This window comes from Pogoniulus pusillus, chromosome Z (genome assembly GCF_015220805.1).
Source record: "Pogoniulus pusillus isolate bPogPus1 chromosome Z, bPogPus1.pri, whole genome shotgun sequence".
Lineage (NCBI taxonomy): Eukaryota > Metazoa > Chordata > Aves > Piciformes > Lybiidae > Pogoniulus > Pogoniulus pusillus.
Window position 1 is genome coordinate 65523557 of NC_087309.1, and position 16862 is coordinate 65540418.

Sequence of the window (16862 nt, forward strand, 5' to 3'; positions counted from 1 at the left end):
CAGAGTTAACCTCTCCTTGGGTTCAGGACCCTACATTTACCCCATCAAACTCCAGATTCCTGTCTGCCCAACTCTCCAGCCCATGTAGGTCTGGCTGAATGGCAGCACAGCATTCTGGTGTGCCAGACATTCTTTCCAGTCTTGCACCATCAGCAAGCTTCCTGTGGGTACACTCTCCTTCCATCCAGGTCACTGATGAAGGTGTTGAATGAGACTGTACTCAGGAGTGACTCTGGGGAACACCAGTAGCCACAGGCCTCCAACTGCACCCTGAACCTCTGAGCTCTGTCATTCAGCCAGTTCTGAACCCACCTCACTGTCTACTCACCTAACTCACACTTCCTAAGCTTACCTACGAGCATGTTGTGGCAGACAATGTCAAAACCCTTGCTCAAGTCAACACAGACAACATCCACTGCTCTCCCCTCATCTACCCAGCTGGTCACACCATTGTAGAACGCCATCAGATTGGTCAAGCATGATTCCCCCCCTGCTTTGTGAACCCATGCTGACTATTCCTGGGAATCATGTTTTTCTTCAGATGCTTAGAGAGAATCTCCAGAACAAGGTGTTCCAGCAGCTTTCTAAGGACAGAGGTGAGGCTGATTGGCCTGTGGTTTCTCGCCCTTTTCAAAGATTGGGGTGACACTAGTTTTCCTTCAGACCTTTCCTATTCTCCATGACCTTTGTAAATTGTCAAGAGTGGCTTAAGCAATAACCTCAGCCAGTTCCTTCAGCACTCATGGCTTCATCCAATCATGGATCTGTGAGTGCCTAGCTTGTCTGGGTCCTCTCTAACACAGTCATCCTCGGTTAAGGGAGAGTCTTCCTGCCTTCAGACTTTCTCTCTTACCTCCAAAAGCTGCAGGCTAGCCTTAGCAGTAAAGACTGAAGATAGGAAGGCATTCAGTAACTCTGCCTTCTCCACATACTCTGCCATTAGAGCATCCACCTCATTCATCAGCAGACCCACATTTTGCCTGTTACTCCTTTTTCTGCTGGTGTACACTTAAACCCTTTCATTTAGTCCATGATGCAGGATATCAAGGTTAAAATACACTTGAGTTCAGATCAGCAGGATCTGGTTCTCTTCAGGCATATCTGGGTATGTTACTCTCAGTAACAGTGTCTTGCAGAATGAGAATATCCTGAATCTGTGGATTTGCATCATTCTGTAAGAAACACTATTGTGTACCCATTATATGATTGGTAATGGGTTAGAAATTGCAAAACAATCAAGAGAAACACATAACAACTTAAAAGGACCGGCTTTAAGCAACATCCATATCCTTCACACATCAGTTATCTGCAGGCCGCTACACACCACACACCTTTGTAGTGATGCACTTTTAAAATTCCAGTTACATCATAGTTTTTTCTCTCAATTATTTTGTCTTTGAAGAAAAATGAAGAACTGTTGCTACCCATACAAGTGTACAAGTTACGACACAGCATCTATTAGCACAAATGGGAAGTCTGAAAGCAAAATCTATGCTAATTATCAGATATACTGAAGGTAGGTAGCAAATCTTAAAGATACTAACATAAATTAAAATAGAGGAGTCAGCTTATTTCAAAGACATTAATAAATAATTTCCACGGAGGCTGACAAGTGCAAACATTTTCAGGTTTAAAGATTAATTCATTAGTTCAAAGCCAGAACAAGAATGCTACCCCAACCACAATATTACCGCTACCATGCTGTAAAGCGGAGTCTGTCCTATTCCACATCCTTTTTACAGCCTTTGCATGCCCTAAGGGACCAGTCATTAAAAGGTCACTTCAGAAATAAATTACTTTATCCCTTGTGGCAAGTTCCTATGAAGTAAAAACCCAATGTTGACACTTCCCTACAGCAGGGTATTTATTGTCTGTTCCAGACAAGGCAGCAGGGCTATTAATCTGATGGCTGTAACAGAGGCACACAACATAAACCAGAAAAATAAGAGAATTGAACAGGCACAGCTAGGAATAATTAACTTCCTCTCTACCATTCACATCACCTCTAGACATAAGCACAAATAAAGGCATCAAACAAGCCTTCTCTTCATACCTCTTTCCTACTTTACTCATCTCTCTACAGTACCTGCTTCTGGAAACATATCTGCTAGGAGAATTATTAAAATCCTAATAATCAAGAGCAAATTATGCTTGAAATAGAGAAGCATATATGTTAGACAAGTATTTTCAGGAAAGCAAGCTTGTATAATAACATACAATCCTCTTGGATGAGACTGACTGTTGCCTAACACACCCCTGCTCTGAATGTACCGAATTCTCTAACACTTGAACCCAAAGACACAGAGTGTGAAATACAACCATTCAACTTATTTTTCTCTCACATGAAGTATAGAATTCAAAATAGTATCAAAAAAAGTAATATTATTTATAGCTTTTTCCCATATGTTCATTCATCATAATGTGGACAGATTTATAGAGCAGCCTTGAATAGGCAAAGCAATTCAACTAGAACATGCATAAGTTTAAACAGACAGCAGTCAACATCCTTCACCCTGAACAATATGCCAGCAGACAAGAAAAAGGAAGAAGAAAATACAAATACAGTGCACAACCTCACAGAGTGCATATACTCAATACACGGGAAGCAAAACCAAGCACCACTTACGTCAGATTTGGAGGACATGTTTTCCTCTGTGTCAGAATCATTTGGATCCACAATATCATCAAATGGTGGCAATGTAGGTGTCTTCCTTTCCAGAGCATCACTTTCAATTTTGACTTTCCCCACCTTAAGTTGAGATTTATCCTTTGTTTGTTTTCTGTCAGTTGAACAAGTAAGTACCAGCGGTGGGGCACTAGAAAAGCTTTTGAACAATGCTTCTGAGCCACTTTTTTTCCTTTTTTTGACAGAAGGTTCATCAGAATCTAGAACAGAGGACCTTTTGGTGGGAGTCTTCTTTTCATGCTGCTGCCCACATGCTATGGTAAGGATGGCAGCATTTTCAGATTTCAGCTCCTTAGACATAGGTTTTGGTTCCTTGAAGGCCATTTTAGGAACTATTTTTTCATCTTTTAGTGGTTTGTTTTCTTTGGGTTTCTTAGAGGATTCTTTGGAAAATTTGCTGTGTTCCCTGGAAGGATCTTTGAAGGCACTTTTATGTTCTTTTGAGTCTTTAGAAGTTTTTTCCTTGTGCTCCTTAGTTAATTTGTGAGTCTTTGAACAAGTGTTACTACTGCTGCTGCTGCTATGTGTGTTCAGAATCCTAGTTGGGTCCTGTAAAAACAGGATGGAAAATTTAACCTCCAAAAAACCCCACCAAAAATACACAAAAAAAGAGAAGAACCCTTAAAGCGCCAAAAGACAGACACAATATGAACACATGGTTCATATTAACAACTTGGAACTGCAGGTTGAAAAACAGTAACTGGAAGCTCACAACTTGAGTGGTGACTAAATGAACTCACATAAGACTGTTTTGGACAAACAAAGGATTGAGTCCTTTTTGTTATGTTTGCTTGTTGGAGTCTCTATCACAGACTACTTAGTCCTGTATATCTAAGACATCCAATCAGACTATTACTGCTGCTCAACAGGTAGTACATTTGTAGAATAAAACAATTCCACAACTGTATGGCAAGCGAGATATGCTGCACTCATCTGTGCATCTTGTAAGGTCAGACTGATTTCACAACACAACATGTAACTCCAAATTTTGTGAAATACAAGTTTGAAAAAGCAGTACTCTCTGAAATTCACTTCAGAACTCTCCAGTTGCTCTTTAGTAAGATGGTCCACCTGAAGCTGGGAAGAAGTATGTCCAGGACAGCTGAACTGAACTAGCCAAAAAGGTATTCCATATCATAGGATACTATGCTTAGCATATAAACTAGAACGAGTTGGCCAGAAGGGGCTGGTCAGTGCTCAAGGACTAGCTAAACACAGGTTAGCAGGTGGTGAGCATCTGCACTTGTCTTTTATTGTTTTTCCCCCCCCCTCTTTTTTTGTTATCATCCTTTTCATTATCATTGCTATTGTTTTAGTTATCAGACTGTTCCTACCACAACCCACAAGTTTCACTTATTCCTTTTATTGATTTTCCTCCCCTTCCCACTGAAGTACTCAGTTGCCAGCTGGGGTTAAACCATATCACTATTTTAGAAGAATATGTGTGACAGAAAGCAGACTCATAATTATATCTTGCATTTTTCAGGAGTAAATGCTAAACAAACACCACCACTTGGTTGCACTGTCTCAACTGCAACTCTCCTCTAACCAGAAAATTTGTGGAGCGCCTTATAATGGCAAAAGGATAAGCAAATATTCAGATGCTTCCATACTTAGAGTTTAAAATTGGCCTTGAAGTTTCTCTGGTATGCACGTATGAAAACTAAAACCAAGCCAAGTACATCAAAAGGCTACTGCTGCAGCACAAAAATCCTAAAACCATTCAGTTCAGAAACCTGGAATACATACACCCACAGTTTTGCTGCAGATAGCTTACAGCCAAGAACTACCAAGACTTTTATACAAATCCTGTCCCAAAGGCATGCTTAAAGGAATTTTGAACACTGAAGTTGCTCCATCACTGTGGTTTTTCCAAATGGCAAAAACAAGAATCTATATACATATTGACTGGAACTCTCCTGGCTCCCAAATGAAGAAAAAAACACAAACAAAAATAAACCCTACAAAACAGAAAAAAAATGCCCAAAAAGCCCCAAAATGAAAATAAAACAAACACACACCCCAAAGAAGGGGGGGACAGACCCCAACCAACCCACCCAAACCCTAAAGACAAAAATCCAAGGATTTTCATGCCCTAGGATTGCAAGACAAAAATCCAAGTTTTTTTTCTATACTAAAAACATTAAAGTAACCTTGCTTGTGTTTCTCCAAAATAGATGTTGATTCAGCAAGGCAAATTTCTGCAACTTATTCTTTGTGAATAAGAACAGCTGCTCATTAGTCTGTATTTTAAGTTGAACAGGAGACAAAATGTGCTGCAGGGAGGGGCAAAAGGAATATTCACACAGACTGCCAAGAAACAGTGTTCTGATATAATATCTCTTCCCACTATCAAAACTCCAGTGACCAGCATACAAGGTTGAAAAAATAATGACTTCAAGTAGACAGCACTGCTGGTGAACATCACTGTTTTGAAACAAAATAGTTAGAAAGCATTCCTTTGCAAAAATTCTAATGTGATGCACAACTAATCTTCTACTGACTTCTGCAACTTTCTGGTATGGGTCAAACTCACTGAGGGTAGTTGGGTTGTTTCAGGAAAAATTAAAGATTTCAAACATTAATTTAATAAGGACGAAGTCAGCAAATATGCAACACTCTTCACCTGGCTTCACCCCAACCATCATCTTCACCATGTTCTAGGTTGAGGATTCAATTTAATGTCCTAGAGATTCATGACACACTAGGTGTCTGAAACACCTAACAAAGAATTAATCCCTGAAAATTAAAATTAAAAGAAGGAGAAAGCTTAAAAAAAAAGAGGGAAATCTGAAGTATTGTAAAAAAATAATAAAGAAATTATTACAGTATTTTCTCATACTCTTAACATTTTTGTAGAGCACACTTAATTTAACAGGATCCCCTAATGCTACAGCAGACCACTAAAATTCCTTCTGGGAAAAGTGGAAAAGAACTTTGATTGCCCAGAAAAGTGGTACCTTCATCAGCACCCATTCTCACAACTATCTTTCTTCTGCATTACTGTCATGCAGCAAACAGTAAGTCCACAACAAAGAAACGACAAGGCTCATTTGCACTGAACTATGTCACAAGATTGCAAATACCTAGGAATACTGTTTTGCCTCAAGTTAATTCCCAGTGAAAACACCAGTGGTTTAAGTATCATCTGGTAAAATAAGTCTCACCTTTGGCCCATGAGATGATTTCTTCTTTGTATCAGGAAAAGACAGGGAATTACTGGAAAGACTGGGGAGATGGAGGCTCTGTCCTGAGAATGATGTGCCATCTGACATTACCATGATCTGTTATAAAAGGGAAAACATGATGGTCAAACAATGCTGACAGAGACAGACAGTCTCACCCACATAAAAACTAGTGTTATCATATTGGTGGGAGAATAAAACTTCAACAAGCAGTGTCCACGTTTCTTCTCAAGAGGTTAACAAAAACATGCTCTCATTTAATGAGCAAACATCTTTCCATTTCCATGCAAATACAAATCATTCCACTCAGAAAATGCTGGAACGTACTATGGCTGCTCACTGAAACTCCTAGCACCCTTTCACTTGTCATGATAATGTGTAGTATACACAGGCCATGTCATCAGCAGTAAAAGGCTGACACCCCTTAATTTATACTTATTTATATCCCATGTTCATCTGCTTTCAAATAAGTGAATTAAGACTGTAATGGGTATAGGTAATATGGATTTTGTGAGAGAAGAGAGACTCAACAGTAGCTGGCAGCTCACACTGGACAGGCTGACCGTGCACAGACATCGCCAGTGCCATGGCAACTGCAGCCACACCCACAATTTTAAAAGAAACTGAAGGATAACAGAGACCTGGTAAACCTGGTCACTGCACACTGAGTGAGTTAACAGGGCATGTGACATCAGACAGGGCACAGCAATTTCTGCAGAAGAGTGTGCATGGCAGCGGCTGAAGTTTGGCTAGCTCAACCAGAGATGGTATCCACCTGGAAGAAAGTCATGACATCCCTGAGCCCTACACTCACCAGGTCTCATGCTGCATCTCACATGGAGGTCAAATGGGTGTTGAGCTGCAAGATCTGTCCCACTCTTAGATCAATGTCAGATGGGCATCAGTGAGCACATCTGTGGAAGGTGTGCTCAGGTAGGACTGCTTCTCTGCTTAGTAATGGATCTCCAAGAAGAATTAAGTAGGTTGATGACCATCAGGAAGAGTGAGACAAACTCTTGGAGAAACATCCAGCCCCTGTGAGACAAGCCCAACAGGCAGACAGAGCTTATGATAGGGAGAGATTCCTGTCCTGTTTACACTTGACTGAATATGGTGACCTAGGAGGTAATAGGTAATGCCAACAAGTTCCTATCCTGTACAACAGTCACCACAGGCAGGCCTCCCCAGCATCTACCCCAACTTGACAGGTACCCTTGCAAAACAGGCATCATGCTCTGCAAGCAGAAGTCAACAATGACAAAGATACTGTTTTGCTCAGCTTGAAGGAGTTGCTGGGGTACGGCTGGTTACCTAAACCTCTTCAGTAAACAATAAAAGATGGATTATCACCATGACTGACTTATTTCTGAAGGGAGCAGAGGGTCCAGGATGTAGACTACACCTGTACAAGAACCTGGCTCTCCCTGTGTGCTAGTTTGAAGCAAGCTAGAATGTTTTGGTAAAAGAACTAGATAACAGGCAGTGAAATGAAAACAATTGATGTCAACTTCTCTCATAGTCACGCTGAGAACTCTGGGAAGAAGAAGAAAACTTTCTCCATTTTGTCTCTCACTCTTGCTTTTGCCTTAGACCTAGTCACATCTCATTAACCTTGCTCCTACTAACCTTGCTCCCTAACCTCTTGGCCGCACCTCTCTTCTTCCTGAGAACTGGGGTAAGGTTGAGAGGGCCAGGGGAGGTGTTGGGGTGGTTTGAGAGCCCCTCCTGGGGACTCAGGTTTCTGGGAGGGGAGTTGTGCTTTTGTATTGTTTATCCTTTGTATATTTCTGTATATAATTGTATATAACTGTATATATTGTAAATAGCTGCTTGTAAATTCTGCTAGCTGTAAATAAATTGCTTCATCTATATTCCCAGGGTCCGTCTGAGTTAGCTGGGGCAAATTCAAAAGTGTGGGGGGGCGGGGTAATCCCCAAACCATCACACCCTGGGACCCAGGTAAGTGACCTAAGGGGAAAGCTTTATTCTGTATTGCAGCCCTCAGACTGCTATCTACTGTTGATCTTTCAGATAGACAGTGATAAAGTAGCAATAATAGGCCTAAGGGCAATAAATCACAATCAATCAGGTTGGAAGAGACCTCCAAGATCATCCAGTCCAACCTATCGAACTAAGATCATCCAGTCCAATCTAGCACCCAGCCCTTGCCAATCAACTAGACTAAATGCCTCATGAGGCTTTTCTTGAAGACCTCCAGGGACAGTAATTCCACCACCTCCCTGGGTAGCCCATTCCAATGCCAATCACTCTCTCTGGCAACAACTTCCTCCTAACATTCAGTCTATACTTCCCCCAGCACAACTTGAGACTGTGTCCCCTTGTTCTATTGCTGGTTGCCTGGGAGAAGAGACTGACCTCCTCTTGGCTACAGCCTCCCTTCAGGTAGTTGTAGACAGCAATGAGGTCTGCCCTGAGCCTCCTCTTCTCCAGGCTAAACACCCCCAGCTCCCCCAGCCCCTCCTCAGAAGGTTTGTGTTCCAGGCCTTTCACCAGCTTCACCACCCTTCTCTGGATGTGTGCCAGTACCTCAACATCTCTTGAATTGAGGGGCCCAGAACTGGACGCAGTACTCAAGGTGTGGCCTGACCAGTGTTGAGCACAGGGGAAGAATAACCTCCCCTGTCCTACTGGCCACACTGTTCCTGATACAGGCCAGGATGTCATAGGCTCTCCTGGGCACACTGCTGGCTCATCTTCAGCCTATTATCTACCCATACCACCAGGTCTTTTTCTTCCTGGACTTCGTGGCCTTGGGATAACTGGTTAGGGGACTGGAGAAACAAGCAGTGTTCTTCTATATCACTCCACTTGCAGGGACTGATGGACTAAACAAAGAATCAGCAGATCAATCCCTGGCTCAGAGCCTGGTATCTCCAGAAGGACTTTGGGTTCTTTCATCAAAGGTTAATTTACAGGACACTAGGCCTGCTGGCAAACAGACAAGATATATCTGTCTCAAAGGGGAAAAAAAATCCTAGCCCAGTAGCTAGTACTGCTCACTAAAAGAACTTTAAACTAGATTTGCAGGGGCTAAGACACAAAACTGGGCTTGCTAGAAGTAAGCCAAAGGGCAGCACACAAACATTTGAAAGACTGTGTGCTAGCAAAGTCTTTTGGTCTGCCTTTCCTGTGGAGGAAGGAAATGGAGACACATGAGGCAGCAAAGGTACAATAGTTATTGGTGGGTTAGTAATCATGGAAGCATCTAAGAACAGCTGGGTAGGAATTAGAACTCCTCTCTGCAAAAAGGTGTGAAGACCTTTAGACCAACTGAAGGGCATCTACAGTAATGTTCACAGCACAGAAAACAAACAGGAGAAGCTGTAAGCCATTGTGCATCAGGAAAACTGACACAGTGGCCATCAATGAACTGCACTGAGATGTCTCACATCACTGGAATGCCACCATCAATGGCTACAAACTCTTCAGAAAGGATAGGTAAGAAATGTGGCCCTGTATGTCAGGGAGTGTTTCAACTGTCTTGAGCTTAATGATGGTGATACAAGGTTGCAAGTCTATGGATAAGAATCAGGCAGATATTGTGGTAGAGCTGTTACAGACCATCCAACCAGGATGAAGAGACAGATAAAACATTCTTTAGGCATCTGGCAGACATCTCAACTGCTAGCCCTGGTTCTCATGGAGGACTTCAACTTCCCTGATGTAGCTGAATACACAGCAGAGAGAGACCAGTCCCAGAGGTTCACAGAATGTGTAGAGGATAACTTCCTGACACAGCTGGTGAGAGAGAGAACTAGATAAAGCACCCTGACAGACCTGCTGTTTGTGAACAGAGAAGGATCTGCGGGTGATTAATGCCTGGGGGCTATCTTGGTCACAGTGATCACAACTGGTAGTTCTCAGCTGTTGGAAAGGTGGGGCGAAGCTGAGCTGAACTGATACCTTGGACTTCCAGACTTCGGCTTGTTTTGAAGACTAGTTGAGGGAGTCCACTGGGAAGCAGTCCTGAAGGGCCAATGAGTCCATAAATGCTGGACACTACTCAAGACAGAAGTCTAAAAGGCACATGTGCCAAGAGATTAGTCAGTGGGGAAGAAGGCCCACCTGGCTGATTGGAGAGCTTTGGTCGCAACTCAGGAACAAAAGCAGAATCTATGGTTATTGGAAGAAGGAGCAGGAGACTCTGGAGAACTACTAAGTTGCTGTAATGCCATGGAAGGACAACAACTAGATGGGCCAAAGCCCAAATGGAAATTAAATTTGCTTCAGCTTTTAAAGACAAGAACTGCTTCTATACATATCATAGCAACAAAAGGAGAACTAAGAAGAATCTTTATCCATTGTTGGATGTGGAAGGAACACAGAGGTAAAGGATGAGAAAAAGGCTAAGGCTACTAAACACTCAGGCAAAGAAGGTGCTGAGTACAAGACAAGTTGTCCACTGGATACCCAGCTGCCTGAGCTTGAAGACAGACATGAGGAGCAGAATGAGGCCTCCATACTCCAAGAGGAGATGGTTAGTGGCCTACTGCATCACTTAGTCACCTGTAAATCTATAGTGACAGATGGCACATGCCCAAGGGTACTGGCAGAGCTGATGGAAGTGCTCACCAAGCCACTTTACATTATTTACCAGCAAACCTGGCCAGGAGGTCCCAGCTGACTGGAAATTGGGAAATGTGATGCTCATCTACAAGAAGGACAGAAGTAGGATCCAGTAAAACAACAGACTGTCAGTCTGATCATAGCGTCAGGGAAGTTTATGGAACCGATTGTCCCGAGTGCTATTAACACAGGATGTGCAGGGCAACCAGGTGATGATGCCAGTCAGGTCCTTCCAGATGTGGAAGGTGACCCACTTAGTGGATGAGGGAAAGGCTGCTGGACTTCAGCATTTCACACTGCCTTCCAGAACATCCTCCCAGAGAAACTGATTGCTCATGGTTTACATGGGTGGATGCTTCACTGGGGAAAATAATGGACTAGAAGACTGGGCCCAGAGAGTGTGGTGAATCGAGCCAAATCCAGTTTGTGACCAGTCACAGGTGCTGTTTCCCAGGGCTCAGTATTTGAGCCAGCTCTCTTTAGTATATTTATCAATGATCTGGACAGGAGTACTGAGTGAACCCTCAGTAGGTTTAGGGATGACATTAAGTGTTGATCTGCTTTAGAAGAGGAAGGCTCTACAAAGGCTGGATCACTGGGCTGATATCAGATGTACAAGATTCACCAAGGTCAAGTGCTGGGTCCTGTGCCTGGGTCACAACAAATCTTTGCAATGCTACAGGCTTGAGGCAGAGTTGTCTGGAAGGCTGCCCAGTAAAGAATGACCTGGTGGCACTGGTCAACAACTGTCTGAATATGAGCCAGCATTGTGCTCAGGTGGTCAAGAAGGTCAACAGCATCCTCATTTGTAGCAAGAACAGTGTGACCAGCAGAACCAGAGAAGCAATTGCACCACTGTACTCAGTGCTGGTGAGGCTGCAGCTCAAATATGGTGTTCAGTTTTGGGCCTCTCACTATAAGGTAAATATTGAGATCCTGGAGGGTGTCTAGAGAATGGCAACAAAGCTGGTGAAGGGTCTGGAGAACAGGTCATCTGAAGAGCATCTGAGGGGACTGAGATCACTTTATCTGGAGAACAGGGGATGAGGGGTGATGTCATTGCTCTCTACAACTACTTGAAAGGAGGCTGTAGCAAAGTGGGTGTTGGTTTCTTCTACCCAGTAACAAGGGATAGGACAAGGGGAAATAGCCTTAAGTTGCAGTAGGGGAGGGTTAGATTGGATATTAAAAGAAAATTCCTCACTGAAATGGTTATCAAATTCTGGTATAAGCTCCCCAGGAAGGTGGATGAATCACTATCCCTAGAGGTGTTTAAAAGATGCCAAGATGTGGTGCCAAGGACATGCCTTAGCACCAGACTTAGAGTTAGGAAATGGTTGAACTTGATGACTTTAATGGTCTTTCCCGAACAAGACAATCTTATGACTCTTACTGAGCTGGCAATCTACCTTCATACAGTAGCCTTATGACTGATGAGCTCCTCCACAGTGTGCTGCAGAAAAATTCATAGTAAACCATTACTGAACCGTGAGCCACTACTACAACATTTCTGCAGCCCTGCAAATGAATTATACTTATCACACACTAGTAGGAGATAAATGGACTTCCCTATGTGGCTTCTGCACTAAGCATATTCTTACATTGAAAAACAATTTCACTCACTACTGAAAGCACTAAGAGTAACAACAAAAATCCGTTTGTCCTGAACAACTATTATTTCTATTTAAACAAAAAAAAACACAAGGAAATAGGGAACTTTTCGATTTTCCAGAAGTTATTTACTTGAAAGCAAAATAATATCTAGTTTAAGAGAATTCCATTACTTAATGATGAAAAACAAGATTAAAGATAATCCCTTCCCTAGAGCTGCATTATACTTAACATCAGCTCTATGAAGAAGTCCATTATGCCAACTGACACAACTGGAAAGAGGGAGCAGAGAGAAAAGAGGGAAATTCCCAGTGATTTCATCTTTGTCACATGGATTAGGAATGTAAAGTTTAGAACAGGCATTAGGCAAACATCTCAAGTGACTGAAAGTTCTATTCACTGTTAAACAGTGAAAACATAGAGGGGAAAAAAAAATAAAAATCAAGCCACAAAACGCAGAGGTTTTCAAGAAAAACTGAATTTTTACCTTGATACTTTATTGTTAAAATTGCATCCTCCTCAGGACAAGGCTTCCTCTGGTGACTTATTAATAGATCAACTATCTCCAAGGAATGAGTTGCCTTGCAACAGAAGCAGAGTTCCTTGTATTTCTAAGCTAATTAACATCCCTATCAGCACCCTGGAGGAAGAGACAGCACACTCCTGAGATTTACAGATGATAGCCAACTGTGGAAGTGAAGCAGCTGAAACTCAAGAGCAGGGCTGCCACCAGGAGGGTCCCAGTCAGTCTGAAGGAATAAGTTAACAGTACCTTCATGAATTACAGTAAGGCAAATGCCTAATGCCAAGACCTGTCCCAGCAAGGCAGAGCCCTGTGGCCATGAAGCTAAGGCTAGAAAACAGTTCTGGGAGGTTAGCCCTGGGCACTGGAGAACAGCAAACTGAACCATGACTACCTGTGTGCCTGGGCAGCAACAGAGCCCAGCAACCATGACAGACAGAGACCATACACTCTGCTTAGTGCTTGTCAGACACTATCAGATACCACCACCACTTTGAGTCCCCATCACAGAAACACTACCAAAGAGGTGGGAGATGAGGAGGCCACTGACAGTGGGGCTGGAGCCTTTGCCCTTCGGAGAAGCCAGGTACGGTGCAGCCGAGAAGAGGGATGGCTTTAGGGATATTCAACAGCTTATCTGGCACTGATGGGAGGGAATGAAGGAGGTGCAGTCAGGGTCTTCACAATGGGGTGGCAGGAGGGCAAGAGGCAACATCATGAGAGACCCAAGCTGTAGTTAAGTAAAAGTCTCTTCCTCGTGAAGATAGCCTAATAATGAAATTGGGACTCAGGGTACTGCTGACACCGCTGGTCAGCAGAGGTTTTACACAATGGGAAGATGGAGTGAACAGCCTGGTCCTGCCCCATGGCTGATCCTCTGGTGGTTCCTGCAATCGTGAATGATTCTGCCATTGTTTGAAATACAGCAGGAGCATTTCCACTACTAGACAAAGTGTAAGTCTAAAGGTTTAGCCCTCTTATCCCTTCAAATGAGCAAGCTTCCTACATTTGCATATAAATTTAATTCCAAGAACTCGTAAAGAAATCTTGGTGCAATTTCTGGGTCAGACTGTGCAACACAAACCTACTTAAATTGATATATTGTATTTATACCTAACAGTTTGCAGCTTGGGTTCTACATTCTAACTTTCATTTATTCTGCACAATACTGAACCCTTTCTCATTAAATGAGACATTGTTTCATTCTTTGTCACAGTGGCCCTCCTGTGTTTCACTTCTGGAAAGTCAAACCTTACACCTGAAGCCTGCTTGCTCAAGTTTTGCATTTGCAGAAGTAAACATGAATCACATGGTTGTAAAGGTAGATATCCGGTCAGGTACTTAAGGTAGACACATGCTTATTTTCTCACCCATTCCACTTAAAGACAACACACAGTGAGATCTTATGACATACACTTCCCTTAATTACACTATCAGCTCAAACTTTACCATACGAATTATACATCAGCAGCAAGCAGCAACATCTTTAGCATGATGGCTTTTGACATGGCTGCAGGACTCACCCCTCCTGCTTTTAGCAGCTTTCTTCTGAATTCCTCTGTCGGGTTGTTGAATGTGAGCTTTTCACAGCGGAGGTGATTTACAGGTGGGTGGCCTTCAAGGTGCAGGAATAAGTCATAGTCAAACCGAACTTTCTTAGGCTCTTCCTGAGGGTGAAAAATAACCAGATAGAAACATCTCGCACCAGAACTAAGTTGAAAACAAGAGCCACACAGAAGATTCCCAATTTTGTTATTTTTAACCACTCTGTTCTCAGACACATGAGAGAATTTACCGAGCAATTTACAGACATACAGTAAACCAGAGAAGTTCCTATCAACTCATAAAACATAAAATGTGTGAACTTCAAAAACTTCAAGCTGTCCTGACAAGGCTTAATTGAAAGTGTTACATCATGTTTGGCACAGGCTAAACACACACTTAGGCAAGTATGATGACTTAGCTGACACTAGGTAACTCAGTCACCAACACAATCACACTTTGGAGCTTACAGTAGGAGTGGCATGCTTCAAGTCATACAGCAGGTTTTGAATGCAAATTACTCCACTGAAGCCAAGCACTATTTTTTCTTCACAAGTTACAGAAAGAGGTAAAATTGTTGCAACCAACTACATCTGATCTCCTGTGCATGGGGTCTGCCCATTTCTTAATGAAACTTCATTCCCTGGAACAAACGTGAGCAGCTAGATTTCAAGTGTTCGACCAAAACTTCTAAGTCACTATAATTCTGTGCCACTGCAGCAAAACAAATGACACTGAACGTTCCCTGTACCAATAGAGAGGCAGAAAGAACAAAGGCAAATTTATCTTGGAAAAATTCATCTCCCAGGCAACCAGCAATAGAACAAGGGGACACAGTCTCAAGTTGTGCCGGGGTAAGTATAGGCTGAATGTCAGGAGGAAGTTCTTTCCAGAGAGAGTGATTTGCCATTGGAATGGGCTGCCCAGGGAGGTGGTGGAGGCACCATCCCTGGAGGTGTTCAAGAAAAGATTGGATGAGGCACTTAGTGCCATGGTCTAGTTGACTGGATAGGGCTGAGTGATAGGTTGGACTGGATGATCTTGGAGGTCTCTTCCAACCTGGTTGATTCTATGATTTTATGATCACTGCTCTACTGCCTTGAGAAAGCCTCATGTGAAAAAAAAAAATACAACAGTCATATTGAGTAGATTTCAGTTTGTAGTACCAGAAAAAGGACACTAAGTTTGTGTTACACTTTTACATGGTACCTTCTAAAAGCTGCACAGGCAATATTAAAGGCAATATTAAATATCCTCTCCTCCAAGGGTTCTGATGTGCAACACAAGTCACCAAACTAATGGCAGTTTTGATTTCAGAACCTGTGGGATGCATCCAGAAGTTCTTAGGGAGATAATCAAGGTTACTGCCTAAGCCACTCTTGACCATTTTCCAAGGGTCATGGAGAATAGGAGAGCTGCTTGAGGACTGGAGGAAAGAAAGCCAGTGCCACTCCAATCTTCAAAAAGGGCAAGGAGGAAGACCTAAGAAACTACAGGCCAATCAGCCTCACCTCTGTCCTTAGAAAGCTGCTGGAACACCTTGTTCTGGAGATTCTCTCTAAGCATCTGAAGAAAAACATGATTCCCAGGAATAGTCAGCATGGGTTCACAAAGCAGGGGCAATCATGCTTGACCAATCTGATGGCCTGCTACAATGGTGTGACCAGCTGGGTAGATGAGGGGAGAGCAGTGGATGTTGTCTATGTTGACTTGAGCAAGGGTTTTGACATTGTCTGCCACAACATGCTCGTAGGTAAGCTTAGGAAGTGTGAGTTAGGTGAGTAGACAGTGAGGTGGGTTCAGAACTGGCTGAATGACAGAGCTCAGAGGTTCAGGGTGCAGTTGAAGGCCTGTGGCTACTGGTGTTCCCCAGAGTCACTCCTGAGTACAGTCTCATTCAACACCTTCATCAGTGACCTGGATGGAAGGAAAGAGTGTACCCACAGGAAGCTTGCTGATGGTGCAAGACTGGAAAGAATGTCTGGCACACCAGAATGCTATGCTGCCATTCAGCCAGACTCACACAGACTGGAGAGCTGGGCAGATAGGGATCTAATGGAGTTTGACAGGGGCAAGCGTAGGGTCCTGAACCCAAGGAGAGGTTAACTCTGCACCACTCCAGGTTAGGGGTGAGCCAGCTGGCAAGAAACTGTGTGTAAAAGGACCTTGGAATCCTGGTGGATAACAGCAGTGCACCCTTAGGGCAAATAAGTCCAATGGCATCTTAGAGTGCACTAAGAAGAGTGTGACCAGGAAGTAAAGGGAGGATTTCTTCCCCTTCTGCTCTGCCTTACTGAGGTCACATGTGGAATACTGTGTTCAGTTCTGGGCTCCCCAGTTCAAGATGGATGGGTAACTACGAGAGAGAGTCTATCAAAGGCCTATGAAGGTGATCGGGGAACTGGCACATCTCTTCCACAAAAAAATGCTGAGAGACTTTTGGATGTTAAGCCTGAAGAACAGAAGACAAAGAGACCAATGCTTACAGATATCTAAAAGCCGGTGTCAAGAGCCAGACTCTTTCTAGTGCTGCCCAGTGACAGGACAAGGAACAATAGGCACACACTGGAACATAGGAGGTTCCATCTGAACATAAGCAAAAGCTTCTTTACTATGAGGGTCAGAGAGCACTGGAATAGACTGTTTGGAGAGGCTGTGGAGTCTCCTTCTCTGCAGACTTTCAAAACCTCTCTGGTGTGGTCATGTGCAGCCTTATCTAGGTAAACCT

The 16862-nt window shown here is 43.1% G+C and overlaps 1 protein-coding gene across 2 annotated transcripts in view; it reads right to left on the reverse strand.

Annotated features, from left to right (window-relative positions):
* The window catches only part of MLLT3 (MLLT3 super elongation complex subunit), a 105952-nt gene that overhangs the window by 32202 nt on the left and 56888 nt on the right, over positions 1-16862 (reverse strand). For both annotated transcript variants that reach the window (XM_064176881.1, XM_064176882.1), the window contains exons 4-6: positions 14116-14259; positions 5854-5970; positions 2627-3235 (exon numbers count right to left, since the gene is read on the reverse strand). In XM_064176881.1, coding sequence (XP_064032951.1) covers positions 2627-3235; positions 5854-5970; positions 14116-14259 — 870 coding nt within the window. The remainder of the gene's footprint in view (positions 1-2626; positions 3236-5853; positions 5971-14115; positions 14260-16862) is intronic.